Source organism: Triticum urartu, chromosome 7 (genome assembly GCF_003073215.2).
Source record: "Triticum urartu cultivar G1812 chromosome 7, Tu2.1, whole genome shotgun sequence".
NCBI lineage: Eukaryota > Viridiplantae > Streptophyta > Magnoliopsida > Poales > Poaceae > Triticum > Triticum urartu.
In genome coordinates, this window is record NC_053028.1 from 42,131,398 (window position 1) to 42,150,818 (window position 19,421).

General features: G+C 46.5%; 1 protein-coding gene across 1 annotated transcript; it reads left to right on the plus strand.

Annotated features, from left to right (window-relative positions):
* Window positions 1-4,856: 4,856 nt before the first annotated feature.
* LOC125520843 (velvet complex subunit B-like) lies at window positions 4,857-7,515 on the plus strand. Its single transcript, XM_048685874.1, has 5 exons — window positions 4,857-5,371; window positions 5,647-5,963; window positions 6,077-6,150; window positions 6,949-7,083; window positions 7,209-7,515. The coding sequence occupies exons 1-5, from the start codon at window positions 4,980-4,982 to the stop codon at window positions 7,224-7,226; spliced, it is 936 nt and encodes a 311-aa protein (XP_048541831.1). The 5' UTR covers window positions 4,857-4,979; the 3' UTR covers window positions 7,227-7,515.
* Window positions 7,516-19,421: the final 11,906 nt, after the last annotated feature.

Here is a 19,421-nt window from a genome sequence, read left to right on the forward strand (position 1 = left end):
GAAATTCCAATTTCAATGATTTGTAGTTCCATGATCCCATATCATCACATAGCCTATACCATGTCAATGCGTCTCCCTTCAAAGATAAAGGGAAGACCTTCTTCTTAATAACATCGTCGGGCATACCTGCAAGCTTAAATAATCCACAAACTTTATCCACATATATTAGGTGCTCATCAGGATGTAATGTTCCATCTCCTGTAAAAGGATTAGATAGCAGTTTTTCTACCATACCCGAAGGAATTTCAAAGTAGACATTTTCATTTTCAGTAGGTTCAGTAGGTTGAGGAGAAACTCTTTGCTCTACTGGTCGAGGTGAAGATACCCCGAACAAGCCCCTTAGAGGATTACTTTCCATAGTAACAAGTGACAGTAAATTTCAGCACACTATATAATTTTTTCCTTACCAAATTCCACCTACCAAAGGCGCTTCACTCCCCGACAACAGCGCCAGAAAAGAGTCTTGATGACCCACAAGTATAGGGGATCTATCATAGTCCTTTCGATAAGTAAGAGTGTCGAACCCAACGAGGTGCAGAAGGAAATGATAAGCGGTTTTCAGCAAGGTATTCTCTGCAAGCATTGAAATTATAGGTAACAGATAGTTTTGTGATAGGATAAATTGTAACAAGCAACAAGTAACAAAAGTAAATAAAGTGCAGCAAGATGGCCCAATCCTTTTTGTAGCAAAGGACAAGTCTGGACAAACTCTTATTTAGAGAAAAGCGCTCCCGAGGACACTTGGGAATTATCGTCAAGCTAGTTTTCATCACGTTCATATGATTCGCGTTCGGTACGTTGATAATTTGATATGTGAGTGGACCGGTGCTTGGGTGCTGTCCTTAATTGGACAAGAATCTCATTTATGATTAACCCCTATTGCAAGCATCCGCAACTGCAAAAGAAGTATTAAGGTAAACCTAACCATAGCATGAAACATATGGATCCAAATCAGCCCCTTACAAAGCAACGCATAAACTAGGGTTTAAACTTCTGTCACTCTAGCAACCCATCATCTACTTATTACTTTCCAATGCCTTCCTTTAGGCCCAAATAATGGTGAAGTGTCATGTAGTCGACGTTCACATAACACCACTAGAGGGGAGACAACATACATCTCATCAAAATATCGAACGAATACCAAATTCACATGACTACTAATAGCAAGACTTCTCCCATGTCCTCAGGAACAAACGTAACTACTCACAAAGCATATTCATGTTCATAATCAAAGGGGTATTAATATGCATATAGGATCTGAACATATGATCTTCCACCAAATAAACCAACTAGCATCAAATACAAGGAGTAATCAACACTACTAGCAACCTACAGGTACCAATCCCAGACTTAGAGACAAGAATTGGATACAAGAGATGAGCTAGGGTTTGAGATGAGATGGTGCTGGTGAAGATGTTGATGGAGATTGGCCCCCTCCCGATGAGAGGAGCGTTGGTGATGACGATGGCGATGATTTCCCCCTCCCGGAGGGAAGTGTCCCCGGCAGAACAGCTCCGCCAGAGCCCTAGATTGGTTCCGCTAAGGTTCCGCCTCGTGGCGGCGGAGTCTCGTCCTGAAAGCTTTTTGCTTATTTTTCTTCGGACAAAAGACTTCATATAGCAGAAGATGGACACCGGAGGGCCACCAGGGGGCCCACGAGGCATGGGGGTGCGCCCAGGGGGTAGGGCGCGCCCCCACCCTCGTGGCCAGGGTGTGGGCCCCCTCTGGTATTTTTTCCGCTCAGTATTTTTTATTATTTCCAAAAAATGATTTTCGTGGAGTTCAGGACTTTTGGAGTTGTGCAGAATAGGTCTCTTATATTTGTTCCTTTTCCAGCCCAGAATTCCAGTTGCCGGCATTCTCCCTCCTTATGTAAACCTTGTAAAATAAGAGAGAATAGGCATAAGTATTGTGACGTAATGTGTAATAACAGCCCATAATGCAATAAATATTGATATAAAAGCATGGTGCAAAATGGACGTATCACAACACATGTTAAGTGCTAGTTTGAAGGAGATGTGAACCTTAATGAATGCTCGAAGTGCACCTTCCCCATCGCTTTTGCCAGCCGGGGTTGTTTCCAGAATAGTCTCGGTCTCATCAGCTGCTTTCTTGATCTGGGCACGCTATGAACAGAAACGGTATCAAAGTTTTAGGCAAGCGAAGATGTGAATAGTGCGAATGGAAAAGCAAAAAGGGCAAATACCACAAAGTTCATCATTGGAGCTGAAGGGATCACTGAGTTGCCTTTCCTGACTAATGCGTTGTATTGGTGCTGGGCTACGTCATCAAAAACGGTGGGTTCTTTCAAAATCTCCTCAGCATACGCCGGCTTGCATACCTCCACACGGGTACTTGCAAGAAACCATGTGAGATAGTTGTTGAACGCGGTCGGGTAGTGCTCACGAAGCTGGGCTCGTTTTCCAGCCCTAGCTTGCTCCACACATAGCGCGAACTGTACGACATACTTCCTGTGATGCTTGGCCCAATCCTTGATCTTCCGCTGCTTTTTCCTATCCAACCTGCAAGTTAGAAACAGAATATTAGCATCATCAAAACCGCCAAGAAGATGCTAAGTGCTCGAGGTTAATTATATCATACGCGTGTAGCAACTTGTCCGTGTCCTCCCGCTCCGGCGGGTGTGGCTGGAACAAACCAAACTGGCGAAACACCCGATGTGGCAGGTGAAGCTCAACCGCCCAGTTGCATATCAGTGGGCACCGCATATGCCAGAGATCCCTATCCCTAGTGCACATCGGATTCAGCCTGAACTCTATAGGGTTACCAAAACTCTCTCCTTGTCCATACGGCTCCCATTCCACCTGCAAAATGGGATAGAATGCAAAATTGATATCGAGTTACGATAGAAGCATGATAATCACTTATGAAACGTCGATTCACCTGCTCAGGCGTGATCGCGTCCAGCTCGCTCTTGTACAACTTGTACATGACGGAGGGATCATCCGTCGTCTCATTTAACACATCTCACTTGTGAGCCCAAGTGGGGAGCCATAGTGGGTTGTCTTTGTCGTTCCAATCCTCGTACTTCATGGTCTTCGGTCGTCCAACCGGCAAACGCTCCCAGCTCCATATGGAAAGTGCGAGCAGACAACCACCAATACCTCCAGATTGCCTACAACAGGCTTCGTCCAACTACACATAAAAGAGAACATGGTTGAATTAACAGCAAGAGCGCATTGATAATGTATCAATGAAGTGAAAAGGAAACAACTTCATACCTGTCGATACAAGTAAGCCAGTGTCGCCGAACCCCAACTCCATTTGCTATCGAAGACGATCAACGCCTTCAGCCACATCCATGGAGCATTCTTGCATGTGCCATCAGCAAACATAGTCCTGGATATCACGTACCACATGTAGACACGAGCATATGTCTTAACCGTGTCCTCATTAGCATCCTCAGGGCAAGTACCAAAGTGCAATGTAATCCACGTGAAAGGAGCACCGGCTGCGACTCTTTCCTTCTTCTTGTCTTCTGCTTCTAGTTCCCAAGGCTCCGGAGGAACCATACCGATAAGGGCATGCATCTGCGCGTGCCACCCATCAGAATCGGTGTTCATACATAAAGGGTTCCCATCAATTGGAAGACCGGTGATCATAGTAATATCCTGCAGCGTCACGGTCATCTCCCCGGTCCGAAGATGGAAAGTGTGTGTCTCCGGCCTCCAATGATCAATAAGCGCGGTGAGTGCTGCAGCATTGTTGGGTGGCGTCGACCGGCTGACAAACTGAATGAAAGGGAGAAGTCCTGTCTCCCTTACATACGGTGTGTATTGCTCATCATAGCGCATCCACCCAAGGGTGACCCGTGAGACCGAAGCCTCAGAGGTGCAAGCTCCTACAAACAAACAAATCATTACATATGGGGCATTTGTGTTTGAAATAAACACGAAATTCATAACACCGGCAACTTTCATTATTACCCGTTGCTCCACCGACATAGCGTACGACCGGTGTTGTTTGTTCCAGTGATCATCGAGAAGCCAAACGATCCTAACAATTTAAAAAAATAACTTTCTTGTCAACACAATTATCTTTTCAATACAAATAAACTAAAGTACGGCTACTAGATGCAAAATTCAAAGCATATGTATCCAAAGCATTCTTGTCAATACAAATATAATTTCAACACAAATGCCCCATATGTATCCAAACTAAACTAGGCCTACTTCATGCAAGATTTAATACAAATCTCTTTTCCATATAAAATAACATGTCAACCTATGTATCCAAACCATATCTTTTCAATAAAATATACTAAGCTAGGGTTGCTAAATTAGGTACATGCAAGATTGTAATACATGCAACATTCAAATCTAATCAAATCAAACAAGGGTTCCTCAAAATCTTCAAAATAGCATACATTATATGGATAGAAAGAAGAGGATCGGAGGAGGGTACCTTTTAGGATGGATTGGTGAAGGAATTCACAGACCAAATCGTCAGATCTGATTGATTTCGGAGAGGGGGTTGAGAGGGGGACTGGAGAGGGCCGCCGCCGGCGTCCCTTCTGTTCTGTTCTGTAACTGGCAATGGGGTGGGTGGGGGAGGAGAGGGCCGGCGCGGCTGGATCTAAGTCACAGTGCAGCGCCCGATGGATAGGCGTTGCACATTACATGTGTGGCGCCTAGCTCAGAGGTGCTGCACTGCTGAGGTGCGGGGCCCAGGGCTGCCACGGTGGACTGGCGTGCAACGCCCCCGTGCTAGGCGTTGCACCGTAGGATGCGGCGCCTGCAACGCGGGCGCTACACAAAAAGATTAGAGGAGTGAAATTATTTCGCGGGCAGGTCAAAATTGTAAAATTTGCCTCCTTTGCCATTCTCTCACTGCGGGGTCCGTGCCATGCCACTCCGCCCAGCAACCCAGACCAAAACAACGCCCCCAATCGACGCCACTTGTCTAGAACCTTCCACCCGCGCCGACCCCGAAACCCGCGCGCACCCTCCTCCGCCTCCGCCATGGCGCGCGCGACTGCCCTGTGCATGTTCCTCGTCGCCGCACGGAGCATCTCGGTCCACGGCGCTCAGTACGCCCCGCCGCCTGCCGTTGCGTTCGCCACATCGGCCGCCGCACGTGCTTTCTCCACCCACGCCGCCGCCTACGGCCCGCCGGCAGCCTCTTCCTACGGCGAGTTGGCCTCCCCTCGCCCCTCCTCCGCCCACGCCGCCGCCTACGTCCCGCCGGTGCCCGCCTCCAGGGCTATCGTCGGCCAGGCCCTGCCGCCGCCGGGGTCGGCCCCTGGTGGACCTCGTCTCCCGCGCTGTCCCAAGGCCGGCGCGCTCGCGGCATTGGTCGGCGCCGGGATCTACATGGCTCTCGCGCCCGACGATGACGAGGAGGATTTCCCGGGGTACGTGTACTATTTTACCTCTTCTGTTTGAATCAGACGTAGTTCGTGGTTCCAATTTGCTACAGTGGAAATGGGGGACAAATCAGTGCAGAATTGGGGAGGAATAGGGTTGGATCCCTGTATTGTGGTGATATTAGGTGAAGAGCACAGCTTCTTGCTACAGATTTAACTAGCTTTGGCCAATTCTGTCTTGTTGTCATTCACTTGTTGGGACAAATCTCTACATCTTGATCGAGCAGCATTGGCTAACTGAATTTGTTGCTTTGTCATTTCAGAGCAATAACGGGTTGTTGGTCCACCAAGGCGGACTCTTCGGAGCGCGACTTAAGGGCCATCAAGGCACTGCTCCAGAACATTGATCGCAATCTGAAGAACATTGCAAAGGGGCAACAAGAGCAAGAGGCCCCCAAACCAGATGCGAGATGCTGGAAGGATATCCTTGACGATATAATCAGAAAAATCAATACCCTGATTTCGCAGCCCGGAGTCTGGAAGGAATTTCACACTCTCCTCATCTCCATCTTCTCAGGCTTGACTCTCCTCGCTGAAATGTTTGGGGATCCAGCTCATAATTTCCATTGCCCCTTCTCTGGTAATTTTTGAGAAAATCCTTTGTACTTTCTACTGCTTGACTCTCCTTAGTATCCAGCTCATTGTAGTATTTTGAGAAATTGCAGTGTTAATCAAATGCTTCCTATTGCACAGGTTGCAGCGAGGTGGTCTACATCTTCGATCTATCTCCCAAGGATGAAAATGACACTGGTGGCAGCTCTAACATGGTATCTACTCTACACTTTCCAATAATAAAAAATATTTTCGAAGCCACATCGACCATCGAACCAGGATCTTCACCTAATACTTCAACCACTAGAAATTATTGCTCACTGCAAGCATATTTGTTTTTTAATCTGACAAAAGAAATATACTGCAGTGCACAACAGAATATCATCAAAGCTTTATTTTGTTTCAATTCCGGTGTAAGACATAATAGCAGAGTAATAAAGAGTAAAGAGAAAAGGAGTAAGTGGTCAGCTGAAAGATTCTGGAAAGTACCACAGCCATAAATTTGGGATGGCACATATTGAACATTTCTTGCAATGCTTTTGTATTCTAAATGTTGATTTACATATATCCTACTCCCTCCGTACCATAATATAATATGCCTTTTGACACTATCATAGTGTCAAAAAACATCTGATATTAAGTTACAGATGGAATATCTAATTAGGATGGTTGAAGTACTTATGTGTAAAATGCATTTCATCTAGAACCATCAACACATTTGGGAAGAGCAAGCATATGTGAGAGAACATTGCAGGAAAATCTAAATTAAAATATAGCCAAAAAGATAATATGATTAATATGTGCATATAATAATAAGCTGGAACAAAAATTATTCTAGAGGGAAGAAAATACATTCACAAACATGTGGGTCTCACCTCTGTAGCCAAGATTTCATTGTTGAGTCATTGGTAGTGCCCAGAAATATTTAACTATATGCGACCAATTCGGCTATGCCTTTCTACAACATATTTATCTAGATAACCAATTTATCATCACTGTTCTTCTGCGTGTAGGACTGCAAGGATAAGGGTGCAAGCCTTGCAAGGTGGGAGTCGGAGCTGCACAGTCTGCTCGCCATGATTGGTGAGCTTGCTGATGCCTTACCTACTAAAGCCAAGGAGAGTGAAGCTGCTCGTGCAAGCGAAATGGTAGTTTCCTCTTGGCATTTAAGTATCTCATTTTATTATATTATGGTTTAGCTGCAAATTGTTCTCTTGTTGATTGAAATTCATTCACAGAACTCTCATGGAGATCTTTTTTGTTGTTGCTGCAGACTCGATCACTCCGTTAAGTCATCATCAGTCACTTCCCCGACTCTCAAGTTCAGTCAATCAATTCTGTTTCATTTTGGATGCTCTCAATTTTGTAGCTTAGTCACTTGCCTGTCTCGCAAGCGTGGACATCGATCCTATTTTTCATTTTACATGCGACTTGCTTTTGTAATGCAGTAACTTACTGTCTCACAAATTAGACGGGATAGACTGGTTAGATGTAGACCCCTTGGCTCGCACAATTCCTGCTCCTTATCATTTCCTTTGGTGATAAAGTGTAATCTATTTTCATGTTGCTTGCTGCTTTTACATCATATGGTTAGTTGGAGCCTCTTGACTGCAAAATTGTCGTCTGATCCTTAGCTATAAATTTCCTTCTGGTTGAGTGGCTTTATTTATTCTTACCAAGCATTTTTCAGTTTACTTAAATTTCACGCTCAGCAAGCGCACTGTGCAGCTACGCACTCAACGGCAGCATACTGTGCGGTTGCTACTTTTTTGCGCCAAACATAATGTTGTAGTTGTGTATGTATACTCGATTTGTTCTTTTCTCAGGGGGCACAAAATACATGTTTTGCGCCAAACTTAATTCATAGTGATGTGTATGTGTGGTTCTCTTGGAAAGATGTTAGTGGGAAGTACAATTTTTTTTTTTCGCAAGAGTGGTGCTTACGAGCTTAGTCTCCGCCAAACCATGCCTTAATTATTGCAATGTCAAGAGTTTCCCCCTTGATATCTTCTGCATCAGAGTGAGGCTTGTCTCAGGTCTTGAGCAGGTCGATCGATCTTGATAAGAAACTAGGCAGTTTTTTGATTAAATTAATGCATGAATAAATCATAAGCAGGACATTGACAGTATTGATAACACACTGATTACGATCTAACAGAGCATGTACTACGCATATAGTAGAAACATCTACGCATAACGCTAGTACTGCTACAACAGAAAAAAACACGAGAGGGATAAACGACGTATACCCTCCAATCGGCCATGCGGCGGCGGTGGCGGTAGCCGCGGCATCCTCGGCAGCCTTCTTGTCGGCCTCGGCCTTCTTAGCGGCGGCACGGTCGGCGTCGGTCGACATGGTGATGACGAAGGTGATGTGGACGTAGATGAACAGAAGCGAGCAGTCGCGTAGTCGCTACCCAAAAACCTAATCGCCCCTCTCCCGTACAGGATCCGGAGAGGCGGGGTTTCGGAGGCCTGCTCTCCCGTCAACCGTGTACGCGGTGAACGGGGCGGAGTCGCCGGCGGCAGCAGCAGCAGAGGAACGACGTGGGCGTGGAGGCGGAGATGCGTTCTGTTTCGTGGCGGCTAGGGTTGGCAGCGCCCCACATATATATGTGCGGCTGCGCGTGGAGAGACGTGGGCTGAACCCACGTCCAAGTCGGTAGCCCACGATCTGACGTCTCAGATCGTGGCCCCACCTGTTAAAGACTCTCCGTTCCTGACCGGCAAAAAGAAGCGCATAGGAGTGAGCTTGGCTCGGCTCAATCCCGCAACCCGCGGCGCGGCGCGGCGCGGCGTGACGAGGCGTGGCGTGGCGTGGCGAGGCGAGCGGAGGAGGAGGAGTGCGCGAGGGCCTCATCTCTTCTCAAGCTCCAATAGCATGAGGAAGAGAATTCCTTATAAACCATTCCAACTCTCCTTCCACTTCCAGGGTGGGATTAAACTTCCCACCACCTTGCCATGCCACCTACATGGGCCCTTAGAGATCAAATCTGAAATTGTCATATGGGCTCTAGGCCCATCTCATATTTCAACAATCCCCCACCAGATCTCAGGGGCCTAGTTTGTCCTTTGTTCCAAACGTTGTTTTGATATACCAGCATCTCACTGGAGACTGATTAAGGTTGAGCTTCACCTAGACCAAGTAGTTACACTCCTTCACAACTGAACAATGGACTATGCCTTGAATTGTCAGTTTGGCGTTAAGAAGTTTCACCACAAGTCTCCCTGATACGAGGCTGCCGAAGGCCGACCCCTCGGGTGGAGCATATTAGTCACACTCCTGGCCTGTTCATGAGCTTGCTAGAGATCACCCCAATCTCATAGACTGTGACCAGCAGTCGGGCTCACATAGGTGTGTTCCTCCAAAGATCGCTCTGTAGGATAGCATCTTGCTTATGCATATAAGCCTTGGAACACATTAAGACAGTAGTCATCCTTCCATACAGTTTCCGAGAGTATTGCATCTCAAACAGAGTGGGTTAGTAAAGTTACTCTCCTCAGTTCACCACTGGCTTATTTTCCCAGGTCCTACTTCACGGGATCTCCGATCACATAGGTTGGGTTACTACCATGGCAACTCATGTGGGTCTCATACCCATCTCCCTTGATGCGTTATCTATCACAACACGTGATAGCCCTTTAGTAAAGGGATCTGCCAGATTCTTAGCCGTTTGAATATAATCCAACGCTATCACTCTGGAGTTCCTCAATTTTCTGACAGCTTTCAATCTCATTCTTATGTGTTTGTTGGACTTCATGTTGTCTTTTGAACTATTCACCTTGACAATAACTGTTTGATTGTCACAGTTCATAAGGATGGCCGGAACCGGCTTCTCAACCACTGGCAAGTCCATCAACAGATCTCGAAGCCATTCTGCTTCGCCACCCGATGTGTCTAATGCTGTTAATTCTGCTTCCATTGTCGATCTTGTTAAGATCGTTTGCTTGCAAGACTTCCAGGAAACAGCACCACCTCCAAGAGTAAATATATACCCAGTTGTTGTTGGGTTTCGTAGTAATTTCAAAAATTTCCTTAGCTCACGCAAGATCATGGTGATGCATAGCAACGAGAGGGGAGAGTATGATCTACGTACCCTTGTAGATCGACAACGGAAGTGTTTGGTTGATGTAGTCGTACGTCTCCACGGCCCGACCGATCAAGCACCGAAACTACGGCACCTCCGAGTTCTAGCACACGTTCAGCTCGACGACGATCCCCGGACTCCGATCCAGCAAAGTGTCGGGGAAGAGTTCCGTCAGCACGACGGCGTGATGACGATCTTGATGTACTATCGTCGCAGGGCTTCGCCTAAGCACCGCTACAATATTTTCGAGGACTATGGTGGAAGGGGGCACCGCACACGGCTAAGAGTATGATCACGTGGATCAACTTCTGTCTCTAGGGGTGCCCCTGCCCCGTATATAAAGGTTCAAGGGAGGGGGGCCGGCCGGCCAAGGTGTGGCGCGCCAGGAGGAGTCCTACTCCCTCTGGGAGTAGGACTCCCCCCTTTCCTAGTTGGAATAGGATTCGTGGGGTGGGAAAAGAGAGAGAGAGAGAGAGAGAGAGAGAGAGAGAGAGAGAAGGAGGGGGCGCCGGCCCCCTCTCTCCTTGTCCTATTCGGACTAGGGGTGAGGGGCGCGCGGCCCAACCCTGGCTGCCTCTTCTCTTCTTCCACTAAGGCCCACTAAGGCCCATATACCTCCCGAGGGGGTTCCGGTAACCTCCCGGTACTTCGGTAAAATCCCGATTTCACCCGAAACACTTCCGATATCCAAACATAGGCTTCCAATATATCAATCTTTATGTCTTGACCATTTCGAGACTCCTCGTCATGTCCGTGATCACATCCGGGACTCCGAACAACTTTCGGTACATCAAAATGCATAAACTCATAATATAACTGTCATCGTAACCTTAAGCGTGCGGACCCTACGGGTTCGAGAACAATGTAGACATGACCGAGACACGTCTCCGGTCAATAACCAATAGCGGAACCTGGATGCTCATATTGGATCCTACATATTCTACGAAGATCTTTTATCGGTCAGACCGCATAACAACATACGTTGTTCCCTTTGTCATCGGTATGTTACTTGCCCGAGATTCGATCGTCGGTATCCTATACCTAGTTCAATCTCGTTACCGGCAAGTCTCTTTACTTGTTCTGTAATACATCATCCCGCAACTAACTCATTAGTTGCAATGCTTGCAAGGCTTAAGTGACGTGCATTACCGAGAGGGCCCAGAGATACCTCTCCGACAATCGGAGTGACAAATCCTAATCTCGAAATACGCCAACCCAACATGTACCTTTGGAGACACCTGTAGAGCTCCTTTATAATCACCCAGTTACGTTGTGACGTTTGGTAGCACACAAAGTGTTCCTCTGGAAAACGGGAGTTGCATAATCTCATAGTCATAGGAACATGTATAAGTCATGAAGAAAGCAATAGCAACATACTAAACGATCGGGTGCTAAGCTAATGGAATGGGTCATGTCAATCAGATCATTCAACTAATGATGTGATCCTGTTAATCAAATGACAACTCTTTGTCCATGGTTAGGAAACATAACCATCTTTGATTAACAAGCTAGTCTAGTAGAGGCATACTAGTGACACTCTGTTTGTCTATGTATTCACACATGTATTATGTTTCCAGTTAATACAATTCTAGCATGAATAATAAACTTTTATCATGATATAAGGAAATAAATAATAACTTTATTATTGCCTCTAGGGCATATTTCCTTCAGTTGTGGCCTTCATCTCATCAGCATCAGAGATCCAATTCGCATCACTATACCCTTCAAGTACCGATGGGTATCCGGTATAGTGAAGTCCATAGTTCATAGTACCTTTCAGATAGCGCATAACTCTCTCAAGAGCACGCCAATGTACATCATCCGGTTTGGAAACAAATCGGCTCAGTTTGCTAATAGCAAATGCGATGTCAGGCCTCGTTGCGCTCGCTAGATACTGGAGTGAACCAACAATCTGAGAGTATCTCAATTGATCTATAGCTGTGCCTTTAGACTTTCGAATCAGCACACTAGAATCATATGGTGTTTGAGATGGTTTGCAATCCGAATATCCAAAACGACTCAACACCTTCTCAACATAATGGGATTGCAGAAGTGTAATCCCACCCTCATCATCTCTCAATAGCTTGATGTTCAAGATAACATCAGCCACTCCAAGGTCCTTCATCTCAAAGTTCTGAGATAGGAAAGACTTAACCTCCTCGATCAACTTGAGATTAGTCCCGAATATCAGTATGTCATCAACATATGAACACAGTATAACTCCTTCGCCCCCACCATAGCAATAATATACACATTTGTCGGCCTCATTAACAACAAAGCCACAGATGTCAACGTTTCATTAAACTTGTCATGCCATTGCTTAGGCGCTTGTCTCAGGCCATACAAAGATTTCACCAACTTACACACCTTTCCTTCCTGACCATCCATCACAAAGCCATCAGGCTGTTGCATATAGATTTCCTCCTTTAGCTCTCCGTTCAGGAAAGTCGTCTTAACATCCATCTGATGAATGAGAAGACCATGCGAGGCCGCCAACGAGAGTAATACTCGAATGGTGGTCAGTCTGGCCACAGGTGAATAAGTGTCAAAGAAATCTTCTTCTTCTTTCTGGGCGTAGCCCTTGGCCACAAGCCTAGCCTTGTACTTTTCTATTATACCGTCGGGCCTAAGCTTCTTCTTAAACACCCACTTGCATCCCAATGGTTTGCAACCATAAGGACGTTCAGTAAGCTCCCAAGTCCCGTTAGCCATGATGGAATCCATCTCGCTACAGACCGCATCCTTCCAGTAGTCAGCTTCTGGAGATGCATACGCTTCTGAAATAGAAGTGGGATTATCCTCCACGAGGTATATGAAGAAATCATCACCAAAGGTCTTTACAGTCCTTTGTCTCTTGCCCCTACCAAGGGTTTCCTCATTATCCTCCTCAGGATTTTCATCATGTGTTTGATTATAATATTCCATCGGAATGGCAGGTTCAGGAGTCTCCTCAGATTCCTGTCTAGAAGTGCTTTGTACATCTCTCATGGGGAAAATGTCCTCAAAGAATGTAGCATCTTAAGACTCCATAATTGTACCGACCTTCATGTCAGGTACCTCAGATTTCACTACTAGAAATCTATAGCCAACACTATTCATAGCGTAGCCCAAATTAACACAGTCCACAGTCTTTGGTCCAAGCTTACGCTTTTTGGGGATCGGCACATTAACTTTCGCCAAGCAGCCCCAGGTACGTAAGTACGAGGGCGTTGTCCTTCTCTTGGTCCACTTCTCGTAAGGAGTGATCTCGTTATCCTTTGTCGAAACTTTATTCAGGACATGACAGGATGTTATTATAGCCTCCCCCCACCACGCCTTGGATAAACCCGACGTATCTAACATGGCGTTAACCAAATCAGTTAGAGTACGGTTTTTCCGCTCGGCAACCCCGTTTGACTGGGGTGAGTAGGGAGGCATCCTCTCGTGAATAATGTCGTGTTCCGCACAAAAGGCATCAAACTCTTTCGAGAAGTACTCTCCACCACGATCTGACCGGACTCGTTTAATTTTCTTTTCAAGTTGATTCTCAAATTCTGCCTTATAGATTTTGAAGTAGTATAGAGCCTCATCTTTAGTATTTAACAAATACACATAGCAATATCTAGTGGAATCATCTATCAAAGTCATGAAATATTTCTTTCCACCTTTAGTCAACACACCATTCATCTCACAAAGATCAGAATGTATGAGTTCCAGTGGCGCCAAGTGTCTCTCCTCTGCTGCCTTGTGAGGCTTGCGAGATTGCTTAGACTGCACACACGAATGGCACTTAGAACCTTTGGCTAAAGTGAAACTCAGGATTAAATTTGATTTTGCTAGCCGCGTCATAACACCGAAATTAATGTGACAAAGATGTGAATGCCATACTTCAGATTCATTAACACTCAAATGAATATTGTTCACGACTTTATTACATAGATCTGCAAGAGAAAGGCGGAACATGCCTCCGCATTCATAACCCTTTCCAACAAATAGTCCATATTTCGTAACAACTAATTTATTAGACTCGAATACCAACTTAAACCCTTCTCTACATAGAAGGAAGCCACTAACGAGGTTCTTCTTGATGGCGGGGACATGCTGCACGTTCTTCAGCTGCACAATCCTTCCCGAAGTAAATTTCAGATCGACCGTGCCAACACCAAGAAAAGAAGCACTCGTGCCATTCCCCATCAGTACGGACCCGTGACCTGTGGCCTGGTAAGAAGAAAATAATGAAATGTCAGCACACACATGAACACTTGCACCTGTGTCGACCCACCAATCGGTGGACGGCCAAACTGAAAATACAGCAAATAAATTACCGTACCCAGATGCACCACTCTCATTGTTGCTCACAATCATATTGACAAACTTGGAGTCCTGCCCTTGCTTCTTATACTTGTTTGGACACTTGTTGGCCCAATGTTCAAGCGAACCACAAGTAAAGCAGCCCTCATCCTTCTTGTTCTTCTTAAAGGTCTTCTTACCCTTCTTCTTCAAGTCGGCACTTTGTTGGACACCGTTCTTTCCCTTGGGCTTGTGGGAATTGAAGTTCTTCTGATGCACCATGTTGGCCACAGAAGTTCCTTTGACCCCTTTTCCGTGCGAGTCCTTTGCCCTTGAATTCTGCTCAACACTCAGATGGCCAATGACATCCTCCACAGAGAATTCACGCCTCTGATGTTTCAGAGTGGTGGCAAAGTTCCCCCAGGAATTGGGAAGCTTAGCGATTATGCAGCCCGCGACAAACTTGCCCGGTAACTCGCACTTAAGAAGCTCAAGCTCCTTAATAATGCATATTATCTCATGAGCCTGCTTCAATACAGGACGGTTTTCAACCATCTTGTAATCATGGAACTGCTCTATAATATACATCTCGCTCCCTGCATCGGCAGCCCCGAACTTAGATTCGAGAGCCTCCCACAAGTTCTTGGCAGACCGCACATGCAAATATGCGTCAACCAGCTTATCTCCAATCACGCTCAGAACTGCCCCGAGGAACACGACAGTGGCCACCTTAAACGCCTTCTCCTAATCAGGAGCGATCGTTCCTGTGGGAGTCACACCGGCGACCCAGGACACGTTCATGGCCGTGAGCCATAAGGTGGTTTTAGTCTGCCAACGCTTAAAGTACGTCCCCGTAAACGGCGACGGTTTCAGTGCAGCAGCAAAACCAGAATTCGAAAAACCCCTACATACATTAGGTTTTTGGATTGATAAGAAACTAGGCAGTTTTTCGATTAAATTAATTCATGAATAAATCATGAGCATGACATTGACAGTATTGATAACACACTGATTACGATCTAACAGAGCATGTACTACGCATAACGCTAGTACTGCTACAACAGAAAGAGAGAGGCGGTGTTTCGGAGGCCTGCTCACGCGGTGAACGAGACGGAGTCGCCGGCGGCAGCAGCAGCAGAGGAACGACGTGGGCGTGGAGGCGGAGATGCGTTCTGTTTCGTGGCGGGCTGCGCGTGGAGAGACGTGGGCTGAACCCACGTCCAAGTCGGTAGCCCACGATCCGACGTCTCAGATCGTGGCCCCACCTGTCAAAGACTCTCCGTTCCTGACCAGCAAAGCGGAGGAGGAGGAGTGCGCGAGGGCCTCATCTCTTCTCAAGCTCCAATAGCATGAGGAAGAGAATCCCTTATAAACCACTCCAACTCTCCTTCCACTTCCGGTGTGGGACTAAACTTCCCACCACCTTACCATGCCACCTACATGGGCCCTTAGAGATCAAATCTGAAATTGTCATATGGGCTCTAGGCCCATCTCATATTTCAACAGATCTCACGATCTGCCTCGTATATCCGTTGCAACCTATGGTTTTCTTGCTTCCGAATGAACTCGTCCCGAGTGAACATCAACTTGGGTACTTCAATTTATGATCAATTCAGTAGATATTAATGTACTCGCACCATCCAACGGATATGGCCTACCCGGTACAAACCGCTAGAAAATCCTCTCTCGCTGATTGTGGGCTTATGCAGTTACGTTTCCTCAATCTACGGACGACCGCTTGAGGTAAAGGTTGTGTTTTCTAGCTCAGCACATGTATTTGCTAGGATCATGAAAAAAAAGTGATGGCGAAAAAATACGATTGACTCTCATGATGGTATTTCTTAAGTATCCATTCTCGAGCTCCTAGTGAAAACCTAGGCCCTAAAGGAGGCAACTCCAACACGGCAATACATTTTGTTCACGCATGTTCGTTTGGGTCGAGATGGACACATATAGCAGCCCAACGCGCCGACGCAAACGGATGAGTGTCCATTTTTTTTCTGCCTGCGACCCATTTCAGGTCCAAATTTGGCCTGAGTTTGCGTCGCAGCGTCATGGTGCCGACCCAAGCAACGCCCGCTCTTGCCCTCCCATGGTCCGCCACACAGTGGCACATCCACCTCATTTCCACCCTTTCCCCCAAAACCCTCCCGCCCGCTTGCCATGGCATACGCGCCAAACCCCGCCGCCCCGTCGGCCTCGCTTCCACCGTCGACAAGCCCCGCGCCGTCCACAAAAGGGCGACCCAACCGAAGCAGGAGCAGATGCTGACTCAGCACGCTGTACTGTACAGTCGGCCAAGAGGGCTGGCCAGAAGAAGGTGCAGGCTGGCAGGCTTGAAGCCGCCAACGCCACCGCCCTCATCGTCGTTGCCCAACAGGAGGCCAGCATCGCGGACAATCAGGCCCTCATCGCCAAGGCGATGCAGTAGGCCCTACTCATGCTAGGGTTCAACAATGGCTAGGGTCAGCACAGGCTCGTCGCTGCCGCCATGGCCGAGGCCAGCACGGGCTCGTCGGCAATCCGTCCGCCATGGGTAGAGTCCCCGTGCATGTCCACCACACCACAAACGTCCGGCTTCCATCCCCAACCGAAGGCACCTGCTTCTCCACCTATCTCGCGGACCGATCGCCGGAAGGGAGTGTGCTCGCGCCGGCCACACCTGCGCCCATGCCCATCGACCTCAACGCCACACTTGTGGCCGGTGGGTCATCCACCGGGGGCAAAGGAAACGGCCACGTGAGATCCCAGTCGGCAACTGTCCCGATGCCCACCAACTGTTCGACGCAACGCCGGCGTTGACGAATGATGACCCGGCCAATCGTTTCATCATGCAGAACATCATTTTCGAGGGCGGCATGGCCAGGAGGGCATGGCCGACACCTTCATGCAAGGCCAAGTTGGCATGGATGGAACCTTCACGCAAGGCCAAGCGGGCATGGCCGGCACCTTCACACAAGGCCACGAGTTCTCGGACGACTACGACCAAGAGGAAGAAAATGAAGTGGAGATCGAGGGGAAGTCTTTGTTTGCCGACAAGCTCACTCACCAAGCCAATGCACCAAGGAAGAAGAGGTAAAGCATTCGGATGAAGGCATACACAAAGGATGAGCATGTATACTTTCAATGACTTGAGACTACCTAACACGGCATGCAGTGGTCAATTTATTGCATGCAATGGAAGCCAATAAGCATTAAGTTTTTTCGTTTTCCTCTACACCTTCGTAGTGCACAACCTAAGATGAGTAATGCACCGGCTCAGAGGGAGTAGTGTATATCGAATTATAAAGACTTCCATGAAGATATTTTATCATAACCATCCACTTTACACATCTCTATTAAGATATTTAAGTGCACACAGTTCCATACATACTATATTCACACAAGTACCACAAAATCATTTGTAAACATAAGTGATTTTCTCACATTTAAGAGGATTTTTGTTTTAAACATGCCTCTAAGGATGTAATGTATAGAGAAAAAGTAACTTTTGTCACATAATACAATTTAAATTTATCATAATTTATTAGCTATGATTACGGTTTGAAAAATGATTTATTTACAAATATTAAAGTTTAGTATAAATAAGAAAAACTAAACAACTTCGAGGAGTGGTTCTTCCTGACGATAGGAAAACAAGAGCCGCCATACTCGCGGTCGTATAAGAGAGAGCAAAGAAGAAAATGAGTAAACCTGAATGAGATAAGTGTTACGTATCTGAAGGCATGATGTTGATACAAGTTGCCACTGCCGCGACCTTCCATAGAGACCAAAAGTAGCGCACCGATCTTGATACAAGTTGACGTTGTTGAGGTATCAGGGCTGCCTGTGCAGCAAGCATAGTGTATGTAGTATGTTGAGATGAGATTTCCTGCTGGCGCCCAGCAACAGCGATCACTACAGGAGACGGAGTGCGCCATGTCCTTGCGAGTTGCTCCACGATTTGACATTCTGGTGCGAAGACAGTCCGTCGGCTGGGGCATAATGAGCTTAACGCCACCGTGTAAGATGCCAAAGGTGACGAGGGGCAAGGGCAATGGCGAATCCAGAAAGAAAATGGAGGATGGGTTAATAGCCAACGAAGAAAAAATTAAACGGTCTTCTGAAAAAGAAAAACCATTATATCTTAACTCTTTTGTCCAAATAAACTAAACAATTATTAGATTACTAGAAAACATGTATTATTTAATGTTTTAAAAAACATCAAATTTTGAACTAAAACTTTGGTATTGTCGATTTAAAATTTTAAACACAAGATCTGTATAACTCGTGCTCAAATTGACATGAAAAAAATTCAAGACCAGAATTAATAAGTAGTAACATGTTTGACCATACGGTCAATTTTCATACAATTCACACCAATTATAAGTACAACTAGCTAGCTCCTGACGGCCTCCAATTCACACATTTCCATACAATTTATTTACAATAATTAAACTTGCTAAAAAATGAGACAGACTACAGAACAAAACTAGCGTACAGGAACTAAATTGGCTACCATGTCCAGTTCAAAGCACGTGTCCTCTCATAGTCTCATCTTACATTCTTAAAAAGTTGCTCCCCACTATAAGGTATTCTCTTAACATACAAAGGGTCCAACAAAGCATGCCATGTCATCAGATACCAACCAATTACAAATCCTGTGTTGTCTTTCCCCTGGTCACCGAAGGGACGGATCTTCAGCCTTCCAGCTACCTACTAAAACGCACACGCGATACTACTTCCGGTGGAGTACTAGCCTTCATTTCCCATTAATGGTTCAGTTTTCAGCATGTTTTCACTAAGGGAAAAGTCTAAAAAAAAAACCTGAATTCGTATTCCAAGTCTGAATCAAACCTTAAACTCCCAATCCCTGAAATTGCCACCCTGTACTTTATAATCCCGGCTTATCCCGGCTGATTTGTGCTAAAACTTCATTTGCGCTTCGGGACTGCTGGCATGTGACGGATTGGGTTGGAAACTTGGAATAAGACCCCACGTAGGACTGACGTCGGGCCCTGCTGGATCGCTGCAATCGCCAATCTGGGCCGTTGTCTGGGCCGTGAAGAAAAAGAATGCCTGGGCCGCTCGGTGGGGAAAGAAATTAGTGTTCGAGGAGGGGAGGGGAGGCGGGCGGCGACAGAGCAATT

What these genes read in the sequence shown, in the direction of transcription:
- LOC125520843 (XM_048685874.1), top strand. Translation starts at nt 4,980, where the DNA reads ATGGCGCGCGCGACTGCCCTGTGCATGTTCCTCGTCGCCGCACGGAGC. An exon ending in GACGAGGAGGATTTCCCGGG is followed by an intron (nt 5,372 to 5,646) that starts GTACGTGTACTA and finishes TTGTCATTTCAG; the next exon opens with AGCAATAACGGGTTGTTGGT. An exon ending in TTTCCATTGCCCCTTCTCTG is followed by an intron (nt 5,964 to 6,076) that starts GTAATTTTTGAG and finishes CCTATTGCACAG; the next exon opens with GTTGCAGCGAGGTGGTCTAC.